Source organism: Zonotrichia albicollis, chromosome 5 (assembly GCF_047830755.1).
Source record: "Zonotrichia albicollis isolate bZonAlb1 chromosome 5, bZonAlb1.hap1, whole genome shotgun sequence".
NCBI classification, from domain to species: domain Eukaryota; kingdom Metazoa; phylum Chordata; class Aves; order Passeriformes; family Passerellidae; genus Zonotrichia; species Zonotrichia albicollis.
This window is the reverse complement of record NC_133823.1, coordinates 72,063,809-72,089,503: the sequence shown is the minus strand read 5'-3', so window position 1 is coordinate 72,089,503 and position 25,695 is coordinate 72,063,809. Positions and strand designations below refer to the sequence as shown.

The 25,695-nt window shown below is 39.8% G+C and overlaps 2 protein-coding genes and 1 long non-coding RNA gene across 6 annotated transcripts in view; 1 reads left to right on the top strand and 2 right to left on the bottom strand.

Moving 5' to 3' along the window:
- SEC24D (SEC24 homolog D, COPII coat complex component) overlaps positions 1-11,072 on the bottom strand; it is a 49,194-nt gene extending 38,122 nt beyond the window's left edge. Inside the window, exons 1-2 of one of the 3 annotated variants that reach the window (XM_026798118.2) lie at positions 11,049-11,072; positions 565-747 (exon numbers count right to left, since the gene is read on the bottom strand). In XM_026798118.2, the coding sequence (XP_026653919.2) occupies positions 565-747; positions 11,049-11,061 (196 nt within the window). In that variant the 5' untranslated portion in view covers positions 11,062-11,072. The other 2 variants (XM_005495280.4, XM_074542066.1) reach the window with 2 other exon arrangements.
- Positions 11,073-17,754: 6,682 nt separating this feature from the next.
- The window catches only part of SYNPO2 (synaptopodin 2), a 76,615-nt gene continuing 68,674 nt past the window's right edge, over positions 17,755-25,695 (top strand). For both annotated transcript variants that reach the window (XM_074542065.1, XM_014272915.3), the window contains exon 1: positions 17,755-18,052. In XM_074542065.1, coding sequence (XP_074398166.1) covers positions 17,948-18,052 — 105 coding nt within the window. In that variant the 5' untranslated portion in view covers positions 17,755-17,947. The remainder of the gene's footprint in view (positions 18,053-25,695) is intronic.
- Positions 21,085-25,695, bottom strand: part of LOC102074373 (uncharacterized) — a 35,600-nt gene continuing 30,989 nt past the window's right edge. Inside the window, exons 6-7 of the long non-coding RNA XR_012580591.1 lie at positions 25,424-25,664; positions 21,085-21,508 (exon numbers count right to left, since the gene is read on the bottom strand). This is a non-coding gene — a long non-coding RNA (uncharacterized LOC102074373). The remainder of the gene's footprint in view (positions 21,509-25,423; positions 25,665-25,695) is intronic.

The following is a 25,695-nucleotide window of genomic DNA, read 5'->3' as shown; positions in this document are numbered from 1 at the left end:
CCTTGTCACCCAGTTATATTTCAAGGCAGGAACAAGAGGTCCCTTTGATTTCAGAGGCCAAGGTAAGAACAGAAACTTAAAACAACTTGTTAGAGTAAAAACAAAAAGAGCTTCCATATGTAGACTCTCTCTCTGTGCTGAAAACTGTTCCTAATTCTGACCTAGTATAGTGACTGTGGAGAAACTGTGATTTATGTAAACAGCAGTGCTGAATGAGCAACCTTTCAAGAAACTGTATTTCTTGAACTGCTTTCCCTTAAATTACTCTAACATTAAAAAAAAAAATCATCTGGTATGAAAACCAATAATTACCCCAAGTACTCTAATACCCCAAGTATTCTAGTAAGTCAATTACCAGAAGCATCTCTATCAGAATTCTCACTATATTCAGCAACTGATTAGAGGAACACAAGTCCTGCTGTCTTTTTAGAGAAACTGGGTAAAACTTTTTTTCTGTTTCCACTTGCAGTATCAGTGTAAAATTTACACATGGTAGAAAGAGATGCAAAACACCAGGATACAAAGGTAGAGTCTGAAAAAAAAAAATTAAAGCCAAAATAATACCTGGTGGAGGTGCTGAGTATGAAGAGTTAGGGTCCCCATAATGTCCATAATGAATTGAAGAACTGGGTGGTCCAAAACCTCCTATTCCTGGCTGGGATTGGGAATATGGAGGAGCTGCAACATAACCTTGTTGACTCATGATGGCAATTTTCTCATTCCAAGTATTGTGTCCTCTACAGCAACCTGCAAAAAGGAAAATGACATTCACTCATATTCATCACTCTCTGTATTTTAAAAGGCTGTGAATTGTATTGTCTCCCCAAAAAAGATACAAGACACATTTGAAGGCAAAATATGACCTGAAGTCAGGGGCAAATATTGTTTTTACTTGATAACTTAGTTTCCTCAGCACTACCACATGCAGCATTTAAATGGGATTCACCTATCCCAAGCTCACAGAGAGAACTGTAAGCAATGGATGTGCAGATAGAAAAAACTCTCAAAGGAAATTCCCAAACTTTCTTTTTACTGGGAGAGCCTTGACTTCAACTCCACATGGAAAATGCACTGTGACTCCTGCTCCTCAAATACCAGCCATGCCAAAGAAGCCAAACTCACTGAGAAATCAGGAAAGGCAGAGTGACCAGAGCAAAAAACTCCCCCTAGCAAATGCTTCTCCTGTGCTAGCACACCTTATTTGACAGGAGGTGTGGAATACAACACCAGTTTCCCACCAAACCTTTTACAAACCTTCTGCATCAACCCCACTCCAAGCAAGTGATGGAAGACTCCTTGCTTTTGATGCTGGTGAAACAGAATAAAGTACAGGATACAGAGAGTTCCTAATTTTGACTGTCTTCTGCATTAGTGGCCCAGGCCTGAGCAGCCTTTTTACTGCAGAACTCCCCAGTGTGCCAAAAGTGAGCACCAGCATTCCATGAGGGACAGCTGAGGCAGTGTGGCAGTATTGTTCTTAAATAAATGAAACAAGCAACCCCTAAAGTCTGATAGACAGCAATTCAGAAAGAGCTTTTTTAATGGTAAGAGCATTCACAAGATATGTAATTTCTAGGGTAACATTTTAGAAAACTTCCAGGAAAGAGTGTCCTGGTAATTGCCTTCATTTTTAGAAGCAAAAAATCTGAAGAATCCTGCATTGACAAACCATATGATGGTATTTCACCAGATTAGTTTTCAGATGCAGTGCCCTTGCCTCCAAGGATCTGAAAAGTTATTAAAGTTGTACACTCTGCAGCCTTGACAACAAGATTCCTCTTTTCCATGAGAGCTTCCATTTTGATAGCAGACTTAATTTAACAATAACAGAATTCCACTTTCTTGAGGCCCAAATTAAACTGTTATGAGAAATGCTGAGGATACAACCTGAACAAGCATTTACTACTCCTGCAGTGTCCCAAGCACAAAAGTCAGTCATCCCAAAGAACTACACAATATAAATTAGCATTTCAGGTGTTGAGTGTTCCTTTGAAACAGCCTTCCCAACCACCTGTACTTGACATTCTTGAACTCAAGCCATGGAGTCATCTTTAAACATGGAAACTGGATGAAAATAAAACATGAATTGGGTTTGAATTAGGTTTCAGAAGCACACACAAAGGCACCTTGAAATTACAGCTCCAAGAACACACAGATGAATTTATGCTGCACTGGCACATGTCAGTAGAGAAAAGTTACCCCTACCAGAAAGCTCATTTCTAGGCTTCCCAAATTAAACAGATTATTTCTGAAGAAAAAAACCTCAGCAGTTTTACTGATCATCCACATCAGACAAGAAATCCCTCTGAGCTGGTTTCAGGGCCTGGCCCTCTCCACACTCTCCACTGCAGCACAAGATTTCTCAGTTGCAGTGGTTAACTGCTCCCAGGAGTTAATCCTATGGAGTTTTCTCCTATTTATGGGTTAACAAGGTAAACACAGGGAGAAGAAAGAAAAATGTTTAATCAGAGGCTTGCTGAGGCCAGCTGCAACGTCTTCCCTCCCCCACCTCCATCAGAAAAGACGTGGCAGTGAGAGCTTTGTTCCAAAAGACACTAAATTAGCATTAAATTACCTACACACCAGCACAGACGTATACATACTTTATATCTGTGTAAAGGAAGAGACTTTCACTTAGAGGCAGCTGCACCTTAAGATGCAAGAGCATTCAGAGGAAATTACTTCCTCCACAGCTTACTCACACACACACAAGAAAAAAAAATCTTGCCACGTCAAACTTCCCACAGACAGTATAAACACAGAGAGGCTGTGCTGAAGTGAGACAGAAGCTCTAAGCACAGATGAAATAATACAAGTTCTTCAAGACAGTTCCAGACTCTATTTAGCACCAAGGATACTTATTCTCCTCTCAGGATAGGTATATATACCAACTATCACAAATGAGTGTTTTAAGGTTGCCTGAAGAACTGTGAGCATTTCAGAAATTACCGTGGGGGGTGTGAATACACCGCCACACCATGAAGAGCTCATACAGACGGTCATGAAAACTTTTCCCTCCCTGTTTCAACACTAGTTTACCTTATATCCCATAACCTGGGGAACAACACCAGCATTGAGGAACAGCTGCCAAATTTAACTGGCCTCTATTGCCGAATAGGCTGTCACCTTTTTCAGAGGATCGCTGCACCTATGCAACGCTCTGCTCTCTCTGGGAAGATATAAAAGTTAACTACGCGCAAGCAGAAGTAGGACAACAGAAACAAAACCAGGCTCGAGTCCTTGGCTCCCTGAAGGAGAAGTATCAACTTTGAATTTGTTCGGAGACACTGCGCTCCCCAGCACGTCCCGGGGCACGGCGCGGTGCCCGTCCCGGGGGGCGCCTCCATCTGCAGGGGCTCACACAGCCAGGCAGGGCGAGCATCGCTGCACGCACACACCGCATGCAGCACAGCCACACACCTACTTCTGGGCTCTTCTCCGCTACCACATCGCCAACCAAGCTAGGAAAGCAAAATCTAATATTCTCCGTTCCCTGCCAAGCCTGCCGAGGTTTACTACATCTTTGCACGCGGGTAACTCTTCTATCCCCATCGCTTAGGAGCTTTCAGCCGCCGTAATCTCGCAACAGGTCCGGCCCCGCGCTCGGAGCCACCGCCCGCCCCGCGGCAGTCGGTACCTGTGCCTGCCCGGGGCCGGGCTCCGCCGCTGGCGGCCGGGCGCAGCCCCGGGGCCCGGCGCTGCTGAGGGCGGCCGCAGCCCCGTGCCCGCCCCGCCGCCGCCCGCGCTGTCCCCGCGCTGTGCCCTCAGCCGCCGGGGCCGGTTGGGACCGTTACCTGCGGCCGCGCGCCCGCTGCCTCACGCGCCCGAGTGCCACGTCTGAGGCCGCCCGGCGCGGGCCGCGCCTGCGCAGTGCGGGCAGCGAGGCCGCGCCCGCGGCCGGGCCGTGCCCTCCCGGCGGGGACGAAAGGAGGCCCGGGGCGGTCAGCCTGGCACGGAGCTTCCTTCGGCCCGGGGGATCCATCCCGCTCCAAACACGGAGCCCAGTTACTAAAGGGATACTTGTTTTTCTTCGTTATGTGCTTAAAAACGGAATCAGGTTGGAAAAGACCTCTGAGGTCCTCGAGTCCGACCTATGACCGAACGGCACCACGTCAACTAAACCATGTCCCTCGGTGCCACGTCCGGGCGTTGCTGAAACGCCTCCAGGGACGGTGACTGCACCGCCTCCCCGGGCAGCCCATTCCAATGGCTGATTATCCATCCTGGCAGAAATTCTTCCTCATGGCCAACTTAAACCCCCCTAGAGCAGCTTAAGACTGTATCCTTTCATCCTGTGGCCAGCTGCCTGGTCGAAGATGTATATGTGTATATTTACAACTACATTTTACACATATATATCTTGCATATCTGCATGTAAAATTATGTCACCTGAATATCTCCAGTGAAATATGATGCAGGTACTTTACCTGTTTGCATACGCTGGTTTTAATTACTGTCCAAGTGCATTTAAAAATGCTGCCTTGGTTACAGGATAGGTAATGTTTTTCTAATTAACAAAGTAGAAACATGGGAGTAACATGAGAGAGATTGGAAGTAACATGAGGAAGATGTATTTGTAAAGCCACTTTTCTTCCCGATCATAAACATAATTGTGTTAAGGTAAAATAAAAGCAGACTGGCAGATGAAAAAAAAAGCAATCACTCAAAGAATCACAGAATATCCTGAATTAGAAGGGACCCACAAGGATCATCAAAATCCAGCTCCTGGCCCCGCACAGGACAGCCCCAAGAATCACACCACAACAGCTGATAACTCACGTGTATCTGGAATTCAGGCTCCAGAGGCTTTCCTATCCTCATTCTACAACCTTACTAAGTCTTCTGAAAGTACTAAACAGTTTACCTAGAGCTATACCTCAGTAATGGCTGTGAACTCAAAACAAACTGTCCAAAGCATTTCATTTCTGAAAAAAAACCCTGGAACTTTGAAGCAGATGTCATAATGAAGATACACAATGGCATCCTTTACATGAAAGAATAACTAGAAACCTTAACAAGCAACACAAAGCAGGCAAGAACAGGGCTTGATCTGTCTCATTCTTGCTAACCAGAGCTGGATTCTAAATAATATAAATAATAAATAAATAACCACTAAATAATATAAGCTGGTTATCAGAGCCAATACATTGGATATGTCAAGGGAAGTCTAAAAGCTTCCAAATCTCTCCCAACTGTCTAATCAGAATGGAAAATGTCATCCCTGAGGTGACAAGCATCGGTTCAACTGGATGTGGTTTTGTGGTTTTGATACTGCAGGGTATCAGTGACTCTTTCATAAGCAGGATGCAAACCAATGCCTTTCATCATTGCTGTGCTGTAGTTCCACCCCTCACCCTTATCTCTTTTCCTGGCTGTAACAGACACATTAAAGTTATGCAAAAACTCTTCTGAAATACCATGCCACTGAGGAAAATACCAGGTTTAAGTTTGGACTTTCCCTGTTTTGCCAGGGAGACAGGCAGCCACTGTCCCAGCAGTCCTGCTGTGTCTCTCTCAGAGCTATTAACAGTGAGCAGCTGTGGATAACTCAGCACTGAGGAACCCTGCACTTTCTTGGCCACTGAATCCTCACTATCCGATTTCTCCTCCCAGAAATCAGCTCCAGTGAAACTGAAACATGAGATCAGCAAAAGATACCATGGAGAAGCCATGGCATTGGAAGTTCCTCCCTTAGTTCAGGCCCACTCTGGAAATGGATCCAGAAACCTCTTTTTTTCCAAGGATGCTCCTGTTCTCCTTTAGCCTGGCACACTGAGACAAAAGGCATGCAGCATGTCACAGTCTGCATGTTTGGAACTACAAGCAGGATTTATCTTCTGTTTTCACCTATAACATTTAAAGTATTTTAAGGTTTTCAATTTCAGAAACGTGGAAACATCATTAAAGACTAAAGTGTGTTTTAGGTCTGGAATATAATTTCACATGAGAATGTGAATGAAATGAGAATGCAGGATTGCTAAACTATTGTAAGTAATTGTATTAAATAATTTTAATTGAACTCTGCCATAAAATCTGAGAGTCAGACTGGTTTGGTCTCAATCATTGTCAGCGATGATGAACTTGTAGGTTAAATTAGCTTTCTTAACAGAATCAATTAGGTTGGAAAATTTATCCTGTAGTGGTACCTATGCAATGCTGCTGAAAATGAATGTGATTTCATACATTTCAGACCTAATTTGGAGTAGTACACAGGCTCTATAGAAGGCTACCTCAAATCTTTCAGAGAACATTACAAAATTTGGGTTATAGTTGTTATTATTATTTTTCAAACAATTTGAGATTGGACTGTTCCCAGAAATTACTGAGGTCTATAAAAAGCCCCAGTGGAGCAAACCATGCAGATCTTCTGTCTCTATCTCATAGCACAGCCCATTAAGACAATGTGTGTGTGATTCCAGGAAACCTAAATCCTATGCTAACCTGTTCAGTTAGTGCATGTCCTTAAAATACAGCATCGCTGCAAGGTGCAAGGAAGAATCAGAACAAACCTTTCCCTAGGGGAAGATGTGGGCAATATTTGGTATTTGGTTCTTTAAAGTAAAGACTATTTCATCACAAGGAATAGTTCATAAAACTCCAAGGATTATACATTTTAAAAGGTGCTTCTTTTTGTTGAAACTGATTTTCTTCTTTTATTTCATTTTTATGTCATTTTATTTCATTTTCATTTTATTATTTTATTATTTTATTTTATTTTATTATTTTATTTTATTATTTTATTATATTATTTTTTTTATTTTATTTCATTTCATTTTATTTCATTCTTCTTTTATTTCATTTGTATGTCATTTTATTTCATTTGTATGTCCTGTCAAAATTTAAAAGCTACAGGTTTACTTTTGCACATCAGAAGGGTCCCAAGAACTATTTACACAAAAAAACACTTTGTTTTCTTATCTTGCTTACATATATTCACTAAAATCTTCTTTAATGCTTTGCCTACTGTATATTTAAGGTCTATGAAAAACAGCTTACTGCTCAGTGTAAAGTGCTTTACAAGAAAAATGGAAATTATATTTAAGAATATTATTTGATTAAAATGAAGGCAAGGACTTTGGTATAAAAAAAACAGTGAAACTTTGAAGGAATTCTGTTCCTCTCAAAAAATCATGTGTCAGATTAGAAAATGCTATATGAAGAAAAAGAAAAGATGTAATATTTCAGAAATCAGAACATTACTATCAGAAGAAACACATCACTGCTGTGACTCAGCTACATTTCTAACATAAAAAGCTAAGCACAGGAGAAACCTGAAAGAGGGTACAGCAGAAGTGAATACTGATATTTTGATTCAACAGTCTCAAAGCCAATTAGAAAACATTATTGGAGTGCACCCTTTAAACACTGCCCTGCAGGGAATGAAAACATCCAGGGCTTTTCAGAATACCAGACTGATGTCTGTAGGTGTTGTTATTCAGCACAAACAATACAGAAATGTTAAAATCCTGGCCATGCATTCATTGCTGTATATTTTATGTACCCCATGTTAATGGATACTTCCTCCAGGGACTGCCCACTATCACAAATTTCAGCTCAGGCCACAATAAAGGAAGAATAACTCCTGACTGGTTTGTTGGGCTTTTGTTCACCAAGGTACCTCAGGCTGTGGGTCAGAGCACCCAGAACCACAGTGGGTCCTGGCCAGTTGAGGAGGTCACTGGGAGGCCATTAGGGATTGCTGAGCACATGGATCATGCCAGTGAATCTCCCTTTTCCCTTCTGCTGAGTGCTGCCCTCCCACTCCACAGCCATGGTCAAGCTGTGCTACCCCTCAGGCTGCATGAAGACATCCTGGCACCTTGTGCTCATTAAAGTTTCCAAAGTATTTTTGGATGAGAAGAAGTGTGACTCCAATTCCAATTCAGGAACTTGTATTCTGTTTGTCTGAATTCACCTGCAAATTCTTTAGACTGATTAATACATTTTATTCCAGATGTTTTGTTGGTTGCTGGTAAGCTTTAGAGCAGTTGCACTGTTTTTTACCCTAGAAATGGCTGAATTTTGTTATATCCTGCAGAGGATGGGAGGACTGGGAGTGCTTCATTTCTTCCCTGCCCCAACTCTTTTCAACATCACTGGCAACTGGGAAATCCACAATGACTGCCCCTGTTGTCTCCATGCTCCCTAACTCCCCCAGAGGACAAAACCCAACCAGCACAGGGGGCATTCACTGCCTACCTCAGAGACTGTTGGTAGAGTTTGCTGGCACTTCTGCAAAGCAAAAAAATTCTATTTAGGCATGAAAAACTACATGCAAGTGAAAGAGTACTTAATGCTATTATTTACTCAGGAGATACTCTGGGTTTTGAGAACGGGGTACTCGCCTTAAAGCCCAGGTCCTGATCTCCTGTTAAGTTGATCCCTTTTAGCTAAAACCACTTTCTTTCCCTGAAACTCAGTTAAACAGAAATTTTTATAAAACGCTTTATAGTCCACATGTGGTAAGTTCTATGCAAGCCACACATTACAAAAGCAAATGTGCTGTAGAAAAATGACTGGCTGTTTTCTCCCAACAAATACTCTCTGGCTAGTTCAAGCCTCTGGATTTCCCAATACCTGCAAGCTGTGAGACTCCTCTGCTTACTCTCACTGACTGTTGCTATTTTGGTTTTCTAATGAAATCAGCACTCTGGCAACTTGATCCGGAACATTTACAGGAGATAGATGTGGTGTTCTGAGAAAACTGCTGTGATGTTTCAGTTGGGGAATTTCAATTATTTTTAAAATTCATTCGCTACTGTCTAAGATGCATGAGAGTGGAAGACTGCACTACCTGTGCTTAACAAAAAAACCCCCAAGACTTGATTATCCTGCTGTAATTGCTACTCAATGAACTCTAACATAAAACCAAAGATGAGGTCTTAGTATAATCTGATTAATAATGTATCCCTTATAAAGAACTGTGAATAAACATTAGGCCCCCAGTCTGAAAGAATAGCAGAAAGTTAAACCAGCCTTTCTGTGTTTACCTGCTGAATGTATGGAATTTCTTAAACATTGATATATTTCACTTTTACACTCAAAAGCATCTGAAGCAGCTTTATTTACTTTGGGTTTCATTTTGTTTCCTGCTTGTGTTTAAAATTTCTGATGTAGTAGTGGAGTCTTGCTATAGAGCAGTACTCAAACCTAACTAGCAATAAAAAAGAGTAGCTGAGTGAGTTCTTCATAACAAACTGGTGGTTTGAGTTACTTAAGGTGCAAATACTTCTATGTGTGTTCTTACTTTAACTGTGCTTCTGCTTTATTCCACCATTAATGTTAAATATTAGTCTTGATCACAAAGTAATCTGTGAAGAAAACCCAAAAATACTGGGTTCATGCTATATGGATACCTTTAGTATAAAGCAACTGATGCCTTTCCCATGATCAACAAAAATAAACATCAGAATTATTTTTTAAAAAAATCCATCATGCTATTTTTACACCATAGAAGCAGCAGAGGGATAGGAGATGCAGCTGGAGTTAAAATTAAGGGCAGGAGCAAAATTCCACGCCACGCTTGGTGTCACAGCACGTGTGGTAGCTTTGCCTTGTGGAGGCACATAAAGCCCTTGTTCAGCATTTGCAGACATGGGCAGTTGTGTGGAAAACACACAGATCCATGTCAAGGCCAGCTCCAGAGTACATGAGCACCAAAGCAGAGGCCTGTACCAGAGGCAGAAGGAGCTGAGAAGTTTGGAAACTGGTTCCTGGCAAGAAGATGCAGCACAACAGGCAAGGCTGCAGGATCAGCAGGGGTTAAACATCAAGGTGTTCTTGGAGGGCAGATTTTTCCAATAGAATCTGCTCCACTTGGAAAGGAACTAGTTATCAAAGAGTTGGAATTCTTGTTCCTATTGCCAGGAATGAAGATAGCTGGATTGCTTTTTAATCTATTGCAGTTATTTGGATGGAAGGTAACATTTCATGCAGGAGGTCCTGGTTGTGTCACCTCTGCTTCTCTGGCAAAGCCACACCAGAACCATTCAGAGGCAGAGTGAGCAATGCTGGCTGCCTTTTGCAGGCAGGACTTGATGCCAAGGTGACTTTTTATGCCCTGTCCTTTTGACAGATGCTGTGGTTGGAACCACCAACATCAGACCCACTGAGACAGACACTGAGCAAAACACTTCCCTGCAGCTGTGTTAGAAACTGCTTCACAAACCTTACAGCTTAGTTTGTAATACAGAGGAAAGAGGGAAGGAAAGGATCCTCCAGGAGGACTCAAACTATCAAACTCCCAAACTCCAAGCAGAGAATTTCAGAAGTTATCACATTTCTCAAGGTTTCTAGCAGCTATTTCTCCCATTTTCCAGGCCCAGACCAAAAAATGAGAATTTTCCAGTGAAGTAACAGAACCCAAACAGAACCCAGGTCTCTCTCTCCCTGAGACCTGTACTGCATTATAGCTCAGTTTTTCTCTGCTTCTCCTGTTCTTGTTTTCACTATGGAAAAATTCATTCTTAGGAGACTTCCAAGTAAGAAACAATACCTGCTTTAAACTGCAATGCAAAAATAGTTGATTTTTATGCTGGACTGCAGCCATGCATGTAATTGAGCTCTTTCAAAGCAGCCAGTCAAGGGGAGTGAATCACCTCTACATTTGTTAACAGGAAACAAAATTTAAAAGATGAAATCGGATGCAGGAGAGTATTCATCAGACTAATTTTAAATATTTGTATTCAATCCTAAATTCCCCGCTAAACCGTATTTCAAAATTTAGTAGATTATTTGGGCCTAATTCATATCTCAGCTATGATGAAAATATATTTTCTAACTGAATATGATGTGATTACTCTTGATTAATTTCACTGTTGTACATCAGAGGAGAATTTGGCATGGTGGATTTCTTTAGCCCAACATGCTCGCAGGAAATGTTTTTTCAATAGGAAGAGGGGAGACCATAAAATCCAACAGTTTTAGATGAACAGATGGCTAAAAGGTGCTGTGTTACTTAAGTGCCCCCTTTAAATGACAATTCAAAGAGCAGGATGAAGCATTAGGGCAGAGGTGAGCAAAGTGAAACACCTGCTTGCATTACTTACATGCGTGTTCCATTCAAGGCTCTTCCAAGCTTTGGCAGAGAAGAACAATTTTGATTCTCATAGGCTCTGTTAGGAAGAATGTGATGCAGCATCTCCCTGCCAAAACCAGAACAAAAAATGACATGTAAATAGCTTTCTTTTTACTTCAGAGGCTTTTATCAGAATTTTTCCAACTACTGAAGCCAAAAATGTAGTCATCCCATCTTCTGGGAATCAAAATGAAAAGGAAATACACACCTAAGAGTCTTTCCAAGTCCCAAGAGTAAATTAGTTCTTACTTGCTAAAACACAGGGATAAGTAAAACCAGCAGTGGAATGGCACCTGGAAACATGAATTCTAGCCCAAAACATTACTCCTAGATTAATAAGAAACAGTAATTCCAGCATCACAGTTTTTCTCCCATGCTCATAAACCTTGCAGTGAATGTGTTTTACTTTCTCTCACAACAAAGTCTTGTAGCTATTTTGTCAATTAATTTTTGGACACAATCTGAAATCCTTGTCATTTCATAAAAGAAAACCTCAAAAGAATTTTCTCCAAGAAGTTCAGGGGGAAAAAAAAAAGTTAACTTCTCTTTAGCTAGTTTAGGAAAGTATTTCCTGATTATCCGAGACTGGCTGTGGTAGGAACAGGTAGGACAAACACCAAAGAAACACAAGAGGTCTCTTCCCCAAATTCTTGTCTCTTTGAGTTATCTACACATTTTTTATACATTCTTATGTCTTACATTTAATGGTGCAGGTCTCTGGCTGCAGAGGCCCTGTGTACATGATTTGAGAGCTGCTCCTTAATTGGACTGTAGTTACATTCTCTACACAAGTTTCCATTTTCTCTTGTATAATTCAGCAATGCTCAATGCTAACAACATTGTGTTTTGGAGGAAAGTGGCTTCTTTTGCCAATTTATTTGGATTTTCCCTCTCACAACAGACCCAAAACTCCTAATCTAGGATGACACTCAGTTACCTAAATGATGAGAAATACCCTCCTGTACTTTTCTGTGCTTTATTTGCCAGTCTTGAAGCTGGGGGAAAAAATCAAGAAAGCAGGGCTAGTTCTAAAATTCCAACTCATCATGCAGTGCCTTGCCTTATAATCCACATTAGGGATTAAAATGAAAAGCTTTAACCTTTACTGGTGAGGAACTACTCGTGCCTAATATGAGTGTGAGCAGAGTTTTCCTGTCTAGCCTTATAGGTAGCTAAGAATTATCTGTGACCTCTGAATTTGATTTGTTTTCACTAAGAACTTGGTATTACTGGTTTTGGTACCTTTGCCACTCAATGTCTGTACTTGCAGTGAGCAAATCCATCTGGCAGTGCACTGCAAGGCTCCTCATGCAATTAAAACATCTGGAGATTATTAATTTGTCTTGTAGGACAAGAGAGTTTTGTTGGGAAAAGATGAAGAAAATCAGCTTTAATGGATGTTAGCTGGAGCCACGCATTTGAACCTTCCATCAATATATTTAATTCACATTGTCATTTTATACCTCTTTTGAAAATTAAATCTTTTCCATGTGTCTCTGTTCCTTGTTGCTTCTTAAGTCAGGAGAAAAAAAAAAAACTTAAGGGTAGCAATTAAGCAGAAGTTTATTTTTCTATTTCTGTAACATTTGTGGAAAATGATGTTTAGATCTGCCTTCAAAATTTGCTTTTGCCTTATGTAACTACTGAATTGTAGGACTATGAAACAAGGTATGCTATTAGGCAATGATTTGGGGAAACAACATGTGCTGAGGTGCCTGACACTGCCCAGTTTGCAAAAGTCACTTAAAAAAACAAACTTGAAGGGATATATTGGAAGAGATTGTCTTCCCTTCATTTGGAAGAGACTCTGTGCCATGATTTATTAAGTGGCATGGCTGTGATTTTATAATTTTTTCATTAAACCAGCTATATATTTACAAGTGAGGGATTTTCTCCACATAATTAACAGCACAAAACAAAAACAAACAGAAAAAGCCCCCCAAAACCAAACCAAACTAACAAAAAAAACCAACCAAACAAAAAAAACCACCAAGAGCCCACCAAGCAAATAAGCATCAGCTTTTTTTTTTTTTTTCCCCCGCTGATTCTCCCATTTGGCTAAAATCACATTCTACAATAAATTGGGTATTTTGTTAAATTGTTTACAGATGATACAGTTAAATCTAGAAAGCTGTTAAAATAAGTATTATTGGAGAACTAGCTTATGTTGATTTTAATGTGGAAAAAAATCAGATATGAAAAGAAAATGAAATGCAGAAAAAGGAGGAAGCCAGACCATCTGGGTACTTACAGCAGTAAAATGCTGCCCATAAATTAGAGATCATGATATCCCCTTTCCCTCTGTCTCTTCCTCATTACTAAGGAATGGGTGGAAATGTTTGCATTTTTAAAGAATCCACAGACCTAGGATACTACTGTAGGTGAAATGAAAGCTTTGCTTTATTGCTGGATGAAAAGACAAACATATATCTTATTTCTTCTCACATCTGAACAATATCTTCTGAACTCAGCTGCAGAAATACTTGATTATTGGATTTCAGATTAATCCACTTGTAGTGAAACTGTTCAGTATCATAAATTATGACAGCACAAGGGGAAAATATATGGACAAGTGGCAGCAGATGAAGCAAAAAAACCTAAGAAGTGGTCACCAAGACCACACAGAGCTTTAGAAGAATTCAAAGCTGAAATAGCTGACCATTACTGAGATTAGAGAGTGCCATTTTTTAACTAAAGCCTTCCAAGAGAGACTCAGAAAACAAGAAGTCTGTCAGCCTGATGTCTATCCAAAACAAAGAGGTGGAAGCTGCAATATGGAACAGTGGACATCTGGATAAATATGACTTATCTGGGAAGAGTTAAAACAGTTTTCATAAAAGGAACTCCTGCCTCACAAACATAAGGCAGCTCTTTGAGGGGATCAAAAAACACGTGGATAAGGGTGATCTGATTGATCTTGGATTTACAAAAGGCTTTCAACAAATTCCTTCACCAAAGGCTTTTAAGAAAACTAAGCAGCCATACCATAACATGGCTTAGAAGTATAAGGTGATACACATTGGGGAAAAAACCATTAATTCACATATAAAACTATGTGCTTTGAACTAAGCAGCAATAGACAAGACTTGAAGATTTTGAAAGGTAATTCCAGGAACACATTAACTCTACAGTGTCTGAAAAAGCAAATTAGGAGTGTTGGGGTTAGCAACTAGAGAGCAAAATAGATATCATTGTGTTATTGCACAAATCCCAACTTTGTCTGCTCCCTGAAGCACATGTGGTGTTGCAGACCCTCATTTCAAAAAGGACTTAGAACTAAAGAGGAGGTAGAGAAAGAAAATGAGGAAATGAAAGGTGTGAGGTAGTAAAGGATGATTAATTGTTCTATTCTCTCTTTGAAAAAAAGGTAGACGTGCAAAAGGTCTGTAAAATAAGTGCCTAGGGATTGCTTGGTCACAGTTTGCCTTGATCCAGGAACCAGAGGACATCAAATGATCCTGTAGGATCCAGATTCAAGGCAGAGAAGGTGATTCTTTATGTCACTATTTAGTTAGGGATAACTTCCCACACTCAGCTAAAGATACTAAAAGTTATGTGGGCTCAAGAGCAAACAACTGCAGAAATCATGGAGGAGAAATTGCTCTTACAAAGTACAGAGCTGCCACATCCAGCTGAGGAAATCTTTGAGTGGAGGCTCCCTGGGGGAAGACACGCACCATTTTCCATGATCCATTTTCCATCTATTACCAGAGACAATATTTCAGGATAGATGGTCTCACTTTGGCTGTTCTACAAGTGGGGCTATTCCTACCTTATCACAGCTCATCCAGGCTATTGTGCTGGGTTTCTTGACTGGCAGTTCTTGAAGAGAGATGAGCAAGAAGAAGTTGGACCTGGAAATGTTGTAATACAGATCTCATCATACAAGATTAGACTGAAGCCAAAGCATTCCCTGTATTTGGACACAGATAGATTTTGAGTGAGTTCTGCCACTTGTCATCTATTATTTGTGACACCAAAGTTTTATCACTTGTTGCCTAAAACTGGATCTTTAGGTTTTAGTGAAACAATGGAGATGGTGGGAGTGGTTAAATGGCTGTAGTTAACATTAGCTTGAAACTTTCCAATGTATTTTGAAAATAATCCCAGAATTTATGCAATTTATTTAAGATCTACAAATTACAGAGACCAAAAGTCATAAACTCCATTATGGACTCCACTTTAATCTTGATGTCCAGTTTCTGACCAGCATTCAGAAATCCCAAAGGATGCAGGAGTGTAAAAAAGGATATGAGTTGTTTTAAAAAGCAAAACATGCTTCAGTAAAAGCATTTAAGAAATTCATATAAAGCAACTGGGAATTGTTAAGGCCTAGGGAATGTTCTTTGAGAGATTAAGACATAGGAAGCTTTGGGTGTCCCCATCATGGGAATAGTTACAGACTTCAAATGGTTTACTGCAGAGCAAACAAGAAATTAGCCCTTAGAGGAAAGCAGCAATTTGATTGAAATTGTTGTTAGAAAACTCCCTCAGCATGCTGACAAGTCAAAAGTTATTTCTCCTATTTTTTTGTCTCCTATCAGGATCACAGCTCTTGTCAGTTGAAGTGAAGAGTCCTGTGTCATCTTAAATGGACCAGGTTAAAATATCCCCAAAGCTTTATCATACACCAAAATCACACAGATCCTGGTGTTCTGACTGGTCATTTTTTCAGCTGGGTAATCACTAATCAAGGTTGTTCTGTTCTAATAATATACTCAGTACAGTTCTGTGGTCAAAAGTGACAGAGACATCTGTATCTAGTACAAATTACCATCACATATGTGAGCATCCAAAGGCAGGGGTGATTCTCTTTAATTTGGTTTCTCCAATAAGTATATGAAAAAGTTCAGAAGCAGAGATCAGATTTGATTATTCTCCTTTTTATCAAAATGATGAGAGACTAATACAAGCTCAAAACGCCCTAACAGCAATTAAGCATTTTGTCACAAACTTGTAACATTGATAAATTCTGCTCAAACAGATTTCTAATTTTTGTATTTAACAGAGTGTTGTAGAGCATTTGTTGCAGCTATTTACTGAAGAGATTTATTGCCATAAAATCTTTAAATACTTGCATCATTAGGTTAAAAGGAGAGAATTTTGTCTAAAGCAAGATTGTGCCTAGAGAAAGACTAAAAATCTGTCTGCTACCACAACACATCAACACTGCAGAAGACATTAAGCAGTTAGCTACCTTCAACTATTTCAAGTGAGGTGTCTGCACTCAAAGGTTGTCTAGCAAAGTCCCTTTAAAGGCCATCCCCTTTCCTAGTATGGCTTCTCTGATGGTGTTTTCCTAAAGTATTTCATTATATGGCAACCTGTGCCTGTTTTGCTTCTCCAGAGCTGTTGACCTGTAGTCAATAAAGCAAGCACTCTTCCTCCTACCAAATCCTGTTGTTGAGAGAGTGACATTTTCCTCTGTTTGATCAGGGATCTTCTCCCCACCCAGCCTTTGTGTACCTTGGTGTCTTAGAAGACTAATGAAGTGTTCAGGCTCCTAAAAGTCTGTCTGTTTTTCCAGGAAGAATATTTCAGTTTGACACAAGATCCTGTCTCAACCTTGATATTTTGCCTTTGAAGCATCATTCAAGGGGTCACTTAATTGACAGATGCACTGGATAGATTTAAGCCCTCAGTGGTTACCTGCTGCTTAGATGCAAAGTCATGTAATTTAAATGATGAGGGTTTCCTGTAGCCCCAACATATCTGACAGCTTAGAACCAACCAAGTGGAAACACTTCAGAGAGGGACTTGAGTGAATTTATACTGTGAGAATCTGTGTCCCAGTACCCTGGGTCCAAAGCAAAAGGTGTTTCTTTCAGAAACTTGTCCAGACATAAAGACTGCTCACCTGCTGAACTCTCCTTTAGAACCAGCATAGTTTAAAATGCAATGTGATTTAAACCAAGCTACCTCACTTTGGGCTGAGGTGATATGAGATAAAGCTGTCAGTTTTTACCACCCAGCTAGAGGAATATTCATCCAGTGCTGAAGAACATTCACCTCTTAAACCATGCCACTGAATTTCTTTTTTTTTTTTTTGGTGCTTATAATAAGGTTCCCCTTTAACAACATAATGCAAACCATTCATTGATAGCATCTGTAGAGGGATCTGATACTTCATTTTACTAATCCCCTTCCCCTCTCTGGTAGGAAAGGCAGCAGGCTGCATAAGAACAGGTATTATTAGGGTCCAACAGTAATTCAGGTCATTGCTAAACTGCAGTACATGTTAAACTATACTGAGGCCAGAGAGAACTAGAAAAAGAAGCAATTCTATGACAAGGAAATTACACAGCTTTTCTCCTGCAGTGCTGCAGAAAGTACATGGGGAGTAGAGATGAAAATCCTAAAGCCAATTCAGTCTAAGTGAATCAGTTATTCAGAGGATGTACATGGTGTTTCACTTGAGATTCTGCTTGGAGTAAAAATGCAAGAAATGGGTAAATTAGAGTTTAAGACATCTGGCACCATTTACTAAAGTAAATCGTCACAGGGAAATGTACACTTCTTTTTGCCGTTGTTTTGATTTAGCTGGCAGGATAATCATGTTCAAAGCCAGCCTTCTGTGCCTCACGGCAGAGTCTCTGCCTGCATTCCCTCTGCTCCAAGTTCACTTTCTTTACTCTGAAGGTGGGCTGAGCATCGGAACGTGACGCCAGAGTGGGCTGAGCCCTCGGGGCGAGGGAGCGCTTCCCTTCCCCTCAATGCCTGCATTTGCCCGTGCAGTACACAGCACAGCAACAGTGTGGTGCTCTGGGTCTCCAGCTCTGCCGGCACACGGATCTGCAGCTCGCTGAACATCTGCAAGCCAAGTTTTTCATGTTCTCCCGCCTGTGAACGCTGCCCAAGTGCACCGAGAAGATGGGCACAGGGGATTATCTCTGCATTGCTATGAGCGGAGGGGCGCCGTGGGGCTTCAGGCTGCAAGGGGGCAAGGAGCACAAGCAGCCTTTGCAAATCGCCAAGGTAGGAGCACGAGAGAAAGATGTGGTTGGAGTTTTGTGGGCACGGATGACAGGAGCACTTTGTTTAAATCCATCCTGCTTCCAGGGCAATGGTGTGGATCTTGTTGTGATGCTTGTTTGAATTTGCTAACGGGTTTTGCAGAGATTCTACAGGTGCTGATTCTGTCAGTTTCAATAAAAAAGGATTATTACTTTTGGGTAGCTTGCAAATTTTGTTAGATGCTGAATGTTTCACTTGTGACACGATGTGTGCCTTTCAGCTCCTGTTTGCCTCGCTCTCTGGCTCTGAGTGCACTCAGCACATCACAAAACTCAATCTCATATTAGGAAATGCTGCTTCAGTCATCTATTTAGGATAGTTTTTCTACTCTGGTCATAGAATAAATACAGCTTTATCATGAGAAAATGTTCTTACTATTTTGGGAATCCTGGAAAGCATTACACTGACTTATCTCTGGTTTTGGAAAGTTATCCAGTCTCAGAAGCAGCTTTAATAGATGCCAAACATCCCCTCTTATATTTCATGAGCAACGCTGAAAATTACTGGACACTTTATAAATTATCTGCACGTATAGAAGGAGGGCAAGACAGACAGTAGAAGCTGACAATAAATTAAAGATAGGAACTGGTAGTCTTGCAGCAATAATTTTTCAAAGGTAGTTTTGTTAGAAATCAGTGCTCACTCCAGTGCAACAATGAAGATTTGTCACGGTTATTAAGGCTTATGTAACTGTATGGAGCTGCATTCTGTTCCCTTAGACAAGAGGGACAAATTTTGTCCAGAGCTCTGAGCTCAGCAAAATACCAGAGGCTGAAACAGTTCAGGGACTGATCATCATCCCATGAGCTCTGCCTCGTTAAACCGAGGGAGAGAGTTTAAAATGTGCCTTATCTCCTTCCAGCATCTGGGTAACACACTGCACTGAGTGTGTTTGTTTGACTTTTATATGTGCTTCCCATCAGGAGTTTACTATTTAAGCTGTAACTTTCTCAGGCTGTCAATACACTTGGTTATTAGTTAACTTTAATTACTGTATCAGTCAACTTGTTCACAAACAGCAGAAACAATAAATAGACCTCATTTTATAGGAGAAGGTGCTTTTAGCTCCTCTGTCAAGAAAAGAACATCTTTCACTATTAATCATATCCAGTAACAAAACTGTGATTTATTGAGGGTCTGAATAATTTTTCTCATTTCCGTTAAGTTTTTTGTTTGTTTTTCCATGTGTTACAAAACTTGAAATTTTTTTCACTTTTTTCCTACCAATGGGCAACTGTTGGTGTGCAAGTAAAACCTCTGAGAACAGATGGCAGTGGACTCCTGCCATCTAGTGAAAACTTATAGCTAGAGCTTTAAAATGGTGAGCAATGGTAAAAGGCAAGTGGCCTAGATTACATAAAATCAAAAATAAAACCCACAAGATTCTGACTAAACTTTAGTTTTCCTGATAAAAATGGTCTATTCCAGGGTGAGTTGATTTTTTTATTTTTCATGTTCACATCCTAGACTGGGCCACTTAAGACTGGGTTGGGACTTGAGGTAGTTGTTCCTTACTTTATTGTATTTTCAGTAATACATAATATTTTCTAATGGGAAAGTGCCCAGGAAAATATACTCACATTCAGAAAATAATAATATGTATTTTTAGAAAAAAACCTCACAGGTACAAGTTTGTTTTCCTGTGAATGAAAGGGAAAGCTCCAGAGGGGTTGCTTACCTTTGTTAGAGCAGAGGGAAGGGCACTCAGGTACCGGTCATGTGTGGAGAAGTGATTGTGATATAGATCTAAAATGGAGAGGGATATGAAATGAAGGGAAATGAGATAATCCATTAAAATATGTCAGGACACAAAATTCCCAAATTCACACTACCTACTCTTTGATAAAGGAAACATATTGCTTTTGAAGCTGATGGGATAAGTCACTGCCAGAAGCAGCTTTTACCAGTTTTTTTAATGCCTTTTTAAATCGTTTTATTACATGTATAAAGAATATGTAAACCACCTCCCCTCTGCTTAGCTCCTAAAGCATATGTTCAAGTAGCATTCCCACTAAAATCCATGAGTTTTGCCTGCAATATAAATTATTGTCTTCCATTACCAAGCAAAATGTTAATGGAGAGATAAAGACAAACCTTTTACCAAAAAATATCTTGGTACTTTTTCACAAGTACTTTTGCAGATAAAACAGACAATTTTTATCAGCGAATAATTTTACAACCACTAAATTAGATTCAAGACCTTTCAGTAATTTTTAGGTGTGAGATTGCAAGAAATGGATTTTTCTGAACTATGAGAAAGTATCATTCTGCTTGTCTATTTCAAACCCTTATTCAAGATATAAATTTGACTCATTTTCTGTAGACGTATAAGAATTTATATTTATTTATATTTAACAATTCTCCTCCTCTAAACCCTGTCTCTGTACACCAACTTACTTTGTGAAGTCCAATAGTGTTGCAAATAATGAAAACTTATTTTCAGTTAAAAAGAATTTGCATATCCCATATACTGCTGCAATATAAAATAAAGTATTTTAAATGCTATGTGCAAACGCGCACTGTGCTAAGAAAGTTATCTAATAAATTGATTTTTTTTTTAATTTAATCATGAGTCCAAAGCTAAGGAAAACAGTGGTTGAGTGTATCCCTTCACTAAAGCATGTCAGTGCTGTGCTGTAGGATGGCTTTCCCAAAGCAGGAGATGGGAAATCTCAGTGTAGCAGTGACCCTAGAAGGATAAGTATTCAAGATATATAAAAGCTAAGCAACACATGATGTCCTTTCCATTTTACCATGAGATACATCAAAGAATATTTTTAAATGAATATCATTGTGGTTTTTCTTGAAAATTTCTTTGCAGTTTTTAATTTCAAATATATAGAAAATAATGGCTGATTTTGTGAACTAGCATTTGAAAGAAAGTCCTGTGACTTTTCCCTTTTAATACTTAACAACAGTTAGCAGTAAAGTTATATCCTTAAAGAAGCATCTCTTCTGCAACAGGTAATTTAATGGAGTTGTCCTATAGATGATTAGATTTATATTTATCTGCAATGTGACTCTATTAAATAATATTTGCAAGAGAGGTAGATTATTCTGAGCATATTTGTTACCTGCACCAAACGGTAATTTGATGGACTCACTGTTTGTATCTGTCAAAGTCTTGGTAATTCATGTTTGGCAACTTAACCAAATAGTTCTAATATTTAAGGGAGGCAAGTTGCATGACTCTGACCTATAAGCACTTCAAAGGAAATCTAGACCCGTGTACTAAAAGTAAAAATGAATGGTTGCTTACAAGGAGGCTTCTGCTACTGCTTCCCAAATTGTAGCTTTACCTTTGGCTCAGTAATGGCATGTGACAACTGGCTGCCTGGTCATTTTAGACTTGTGCCCTTGTCCATCAACATGCTCAGATTTCAAGTCTTAGTTTCATCATTTTGGATTCATTGCAACCTGAAACAGAAAGTGAAACTCAAAGACTTGGGAATAACCTGAACCAACAGCGTGAAAAGTAATATCTGAATATGATTACTTAACATTGGATGTAAACAGAGGTGGGCTGTGTTGTGCTAGTTTGGCTTTTTCTCTGCATTTATCCAAAATACTTGACACATACAGAACAACAACAAGAGGTTTTCATCAAGCTGATCTCTACACTTTGTCTAGTGGAAAAAAAAAAATAAGGGAGTGAGAGATGTTAGCACAGTGATGCTCTGGATGCTGAGGTAAGGCAAAACACACCACTGTCACATCTACATGTGCAACGTATGTATCAGCAAACAGCTGGACTATCCACAGAAAACATCACAGCTGCTGGGTTGAAGGAAACCTTTTTGAAGTTGTCATACTCTTAAATTGCCACCTTGCCTGCTCCCACTTGCAGGCAGGTAAAGGAGGTTGGTGAAAGCAGGATTTTCCTCTCCAGTCCTGCTGGAATTGCATTTCTCAGCAAGCTGGGGGACAGCTCAGCACTGAGCTAACACCACCCTGCTGATCCCACTGAGTTTGTATCACTTGATATCTTCAGCAGGATTTCAGCACAGCTTTATGCAATAGCAATCAGCAGAACAAGTCATGTTTAAAATGTTCTTTTTTGAACTTTGGCAGCAAAGGAGGGGAGTTTAGAGTCAACCTACATGATTTTAAACACAACTTGCCTTACTTGGCCTGTATTTCAAACTGTTTGTTTAAATTTGCTGGCTAATACATTTCCAAACATAGTTTGTTTTTGCAGCCTGGACAGACTCTTATTCTCAAATTCACCCTTCAGACCATCTGACACAGCTGCTATTTGCTGATATTCGGAAAACCCTGTAAGGCATATTTACATATTCTTTCACACAAGGAGTTATGTGGAAGATTGTGGGTTTCTCCATCTTTTCTGGAGAAGATTTTGACTGCATTACAAGCCTTGACCCAATTTAATAACCAATACATTTTTGCACGTGTTTAGATGACATAGTTCAGCTTGCATTTAAGCAGATTACCAAATTCCATTGACAGAATGGAAGAAGCTGGGCTTTCTAGAGCTTAATTTATTTTGCAAAACAGAGGAACAAAGTAAGGTTCCTCAAATCTAGCTAAAATAGACCACTGTTAAATCACTTTTTTTTCTGAAAAATCTGCTAGTGCTAGTTGGAAAGATAATGAAGAAAAAAATCCATTCACCTTACCCAACAAAGGTTTACATGTTCTTCTAAAGGTTAGGGCTCTGTGTTCCCTACTTCCAAGCTTTTGCATTCCAGCCATTGTGCCAGTGGAAATGTTTAGCACTGGAGTCCCATCTAGTTGTTTAAAAGCTGCAGGCTGAACTAGCACACGAGTGTATAGCCCATTTTGGATATACAGGACTACATACCAAGCTGGTTTTGGCATGTTTCCCACAGTATTTAGCCAAATACAAGCATGTTTTGGATACATGGTATTATTCATTTGTGCTTATTTCCAACTGATGCTTTTCCAGCTCTCACGCTAGGCGAGTTTTCAATGGAATAGAATGAACACCATAATTCACACTGATTTAAACTAAACAAACTAAAAAACCAAACAGTGTATTCCTACTAAATAAGTTTAGCTGCTTTGTATAGAGCTTGGCTTCATTTTGTACTTTCTTTGCTGGAAACATTTAAAATACCCTGCAAGACATTATTACTTGTCATTGTTCTGTGTTTTCTGCCATGGCATTCTTATTGTGAATGTGAATGTAATAGTAAGACTTCTGGCCAAGTTCACATTAAAATATCACAACAGGAAATATGATTTACAGAGTCCTCTAGGATTGTGTCTGGTTGTTTAAGAGGACACAGTTAACAATTCATGCATATCATGGAAGGTTTTTCTTTCAAATGCAGAACTCAGTGTTCTTCCTATTTGCAGCAGAAATATTTAGAGCAGAAGTTACTTTAAGGGACCATATTTCAGAAGTTAAATGGTTAGCACTCTATAAAGAGAGAAGGATTAGCAGAGATAGCTTCAGCTTTAAGAGGAACAATTCTGAGCATGGAATTAGCTATGGACAGAAATGATAACATTTAGACTGCAACCAGTACTCATGAGCACTGGCTGGAACAAAACTGGCAGTAAAAAAACCCTGGATATCAGCTTGAAGGTTTTAAATTTCAAACCTAATGTACACAAGTTACACTGTGGATTTTTTTCCCTTTTCAGTAATTTATCCCATCTGCACCATTTCATTAGAATCTGTGGGCCACAGTCAGTGGGAATTTTAGGTCCAGACTAACACACATTTAGACTGGAACACTTCAGTATGCACCAAAATCAAAGTGCTGTGTTTTGGTTACTTGCCAATACAACCTGGTATTGAGCATGAAGGCCAAAAATCTTCAAAACACCTCAGGACCTTGCTCTCAGTGGAGGGCTAAGAACAGTGAAAAGTGGCTGTCTTATCTGTGGCTTATGTGGAAGGTAAATTCTAATAAAAACCTGACTCTAAGCTTGCCAGAGACAACAGGCTTAGACCCCGAGCTCTCTACAATGTTCTGCAGTCCTGGGCACAGCACAAACTGTCCCTCTATTATTTAGCAGGGAAACTGTCTGCAAGTTGTCATTCTGCTTTACAGAAATAGATTTTGAATCCTTTAAGGATCTTTCTTTGCTTTACATCTCCTTCCTACATCTGGGGCTGGGCACTGAATGCATGGGTAACCTTTTGCTTCAAAAGAATTATGTCATCCTGGACTGAGTAGCTGTGGAATCATTATTTTATGAACTTGCCTTTTTGTAAGTATATTTTAGAAATATGGTCCTACTTAGCAAACTGGATGCTTTGGGTTTTGAAGCATGTTTTATATTACAACTGATTAGCAGATGAACTGGTGATGGGTCAAAACTATGAAGAAAGTAGATAAACTGTGGTGTTCTATACTGCTGATTTCATTTGATACCTTCTCCATAGCATAAACATGCCACGTATGGCATAAATTGCTGCAATATTGAATTTCCAGAAAGTTTCTGAAATAAAAATAATGTAAGACACCATATGTCCATTGTGGCTCTTTACAGCAACAGAAAGAAAAGCAAACAGAATGACAGGGGAGCATAATTCAATAAGGCTAAATTTGCCTTTCCTAGCACTCTCTGCCTAATACAGGAAAATCAGGAGCTGTTTGTTGTCTGATGGCAAAAAGATGGCAAAGCTGAAGCTCTCTTTTAAAAACCTAACAGTTGAAATTTCACTAAAGGAAGCCTTAACAGAGGAGCTACTTTTGAACCCATGAACTCATTGGGAACTTTGCCATTGACTTCAAAGGGCAAAGGATTAGACCTTAATATGTATAATATAGTGCAGTTATTTAATCAGAAGCAGATATCATGAATAAAAATCCTCATTGGGAAGAGTGTAGGAGATTTTTTTATAGATCTATTTAGCACAGCTTTCTGTGTCTAGTAGAAGTCACTTCCTTCTAAGGAACAAAAAAGCACCTTAGATTTGGGGTATTGTGATAACACAGTTACATAATGCAACTTTTATTCAAGTTATTTGGTAATTATTTGATACATTTCTTTTCCAATCTGTTTTGGAAGTCTGTGTGAGGACAAAGATACTCACATGAGCTGAAGGCATTTCAATCTGCTTATTTGTAAGAGAAAGAAATGATTGCTAATAGTACAGAGTAGACTGACATCACTAGGAACTAGAAGCCATGAATTCAAGGACTGATAATATATCAGTGTAAGCTAAAGAAAAAGTTTAGGCAGTGGCCATATCCCTCAGTTGCAAATGTTTACTGGTTGAAGGCACTCCTTGTAACTGCCCTCTCACTTTCTTTAGCTCTGCCAACAGACTGACCTGTGTTGGATGAATGGTATTCCCCAAACAATTCAGATTTCAGGGCTTTGTTCACTCACCTCATTTTGCCTGACAGCTCAGGCAACACTTCTAGGAGCAGTTTATCTGTCAGGTTTGAAGTGCAGAAGCCTCCAGATGAGGAGAGGAAGGAGGAAAGGGAGAGGAGTGCCAGGCAGCTGGGGGTGACACTTTTCCAGCAGGCACAGGTGTGGCTGGACAAGTCTGCACCTCCTTGACACACCCATCTTGTAAATGTGTCTCCAACAGTTTAAGTGTCATCCCTTTGGAAATGCTTGGCATCTGTAAGAAAAGCACCTCCATAGAGAATTGT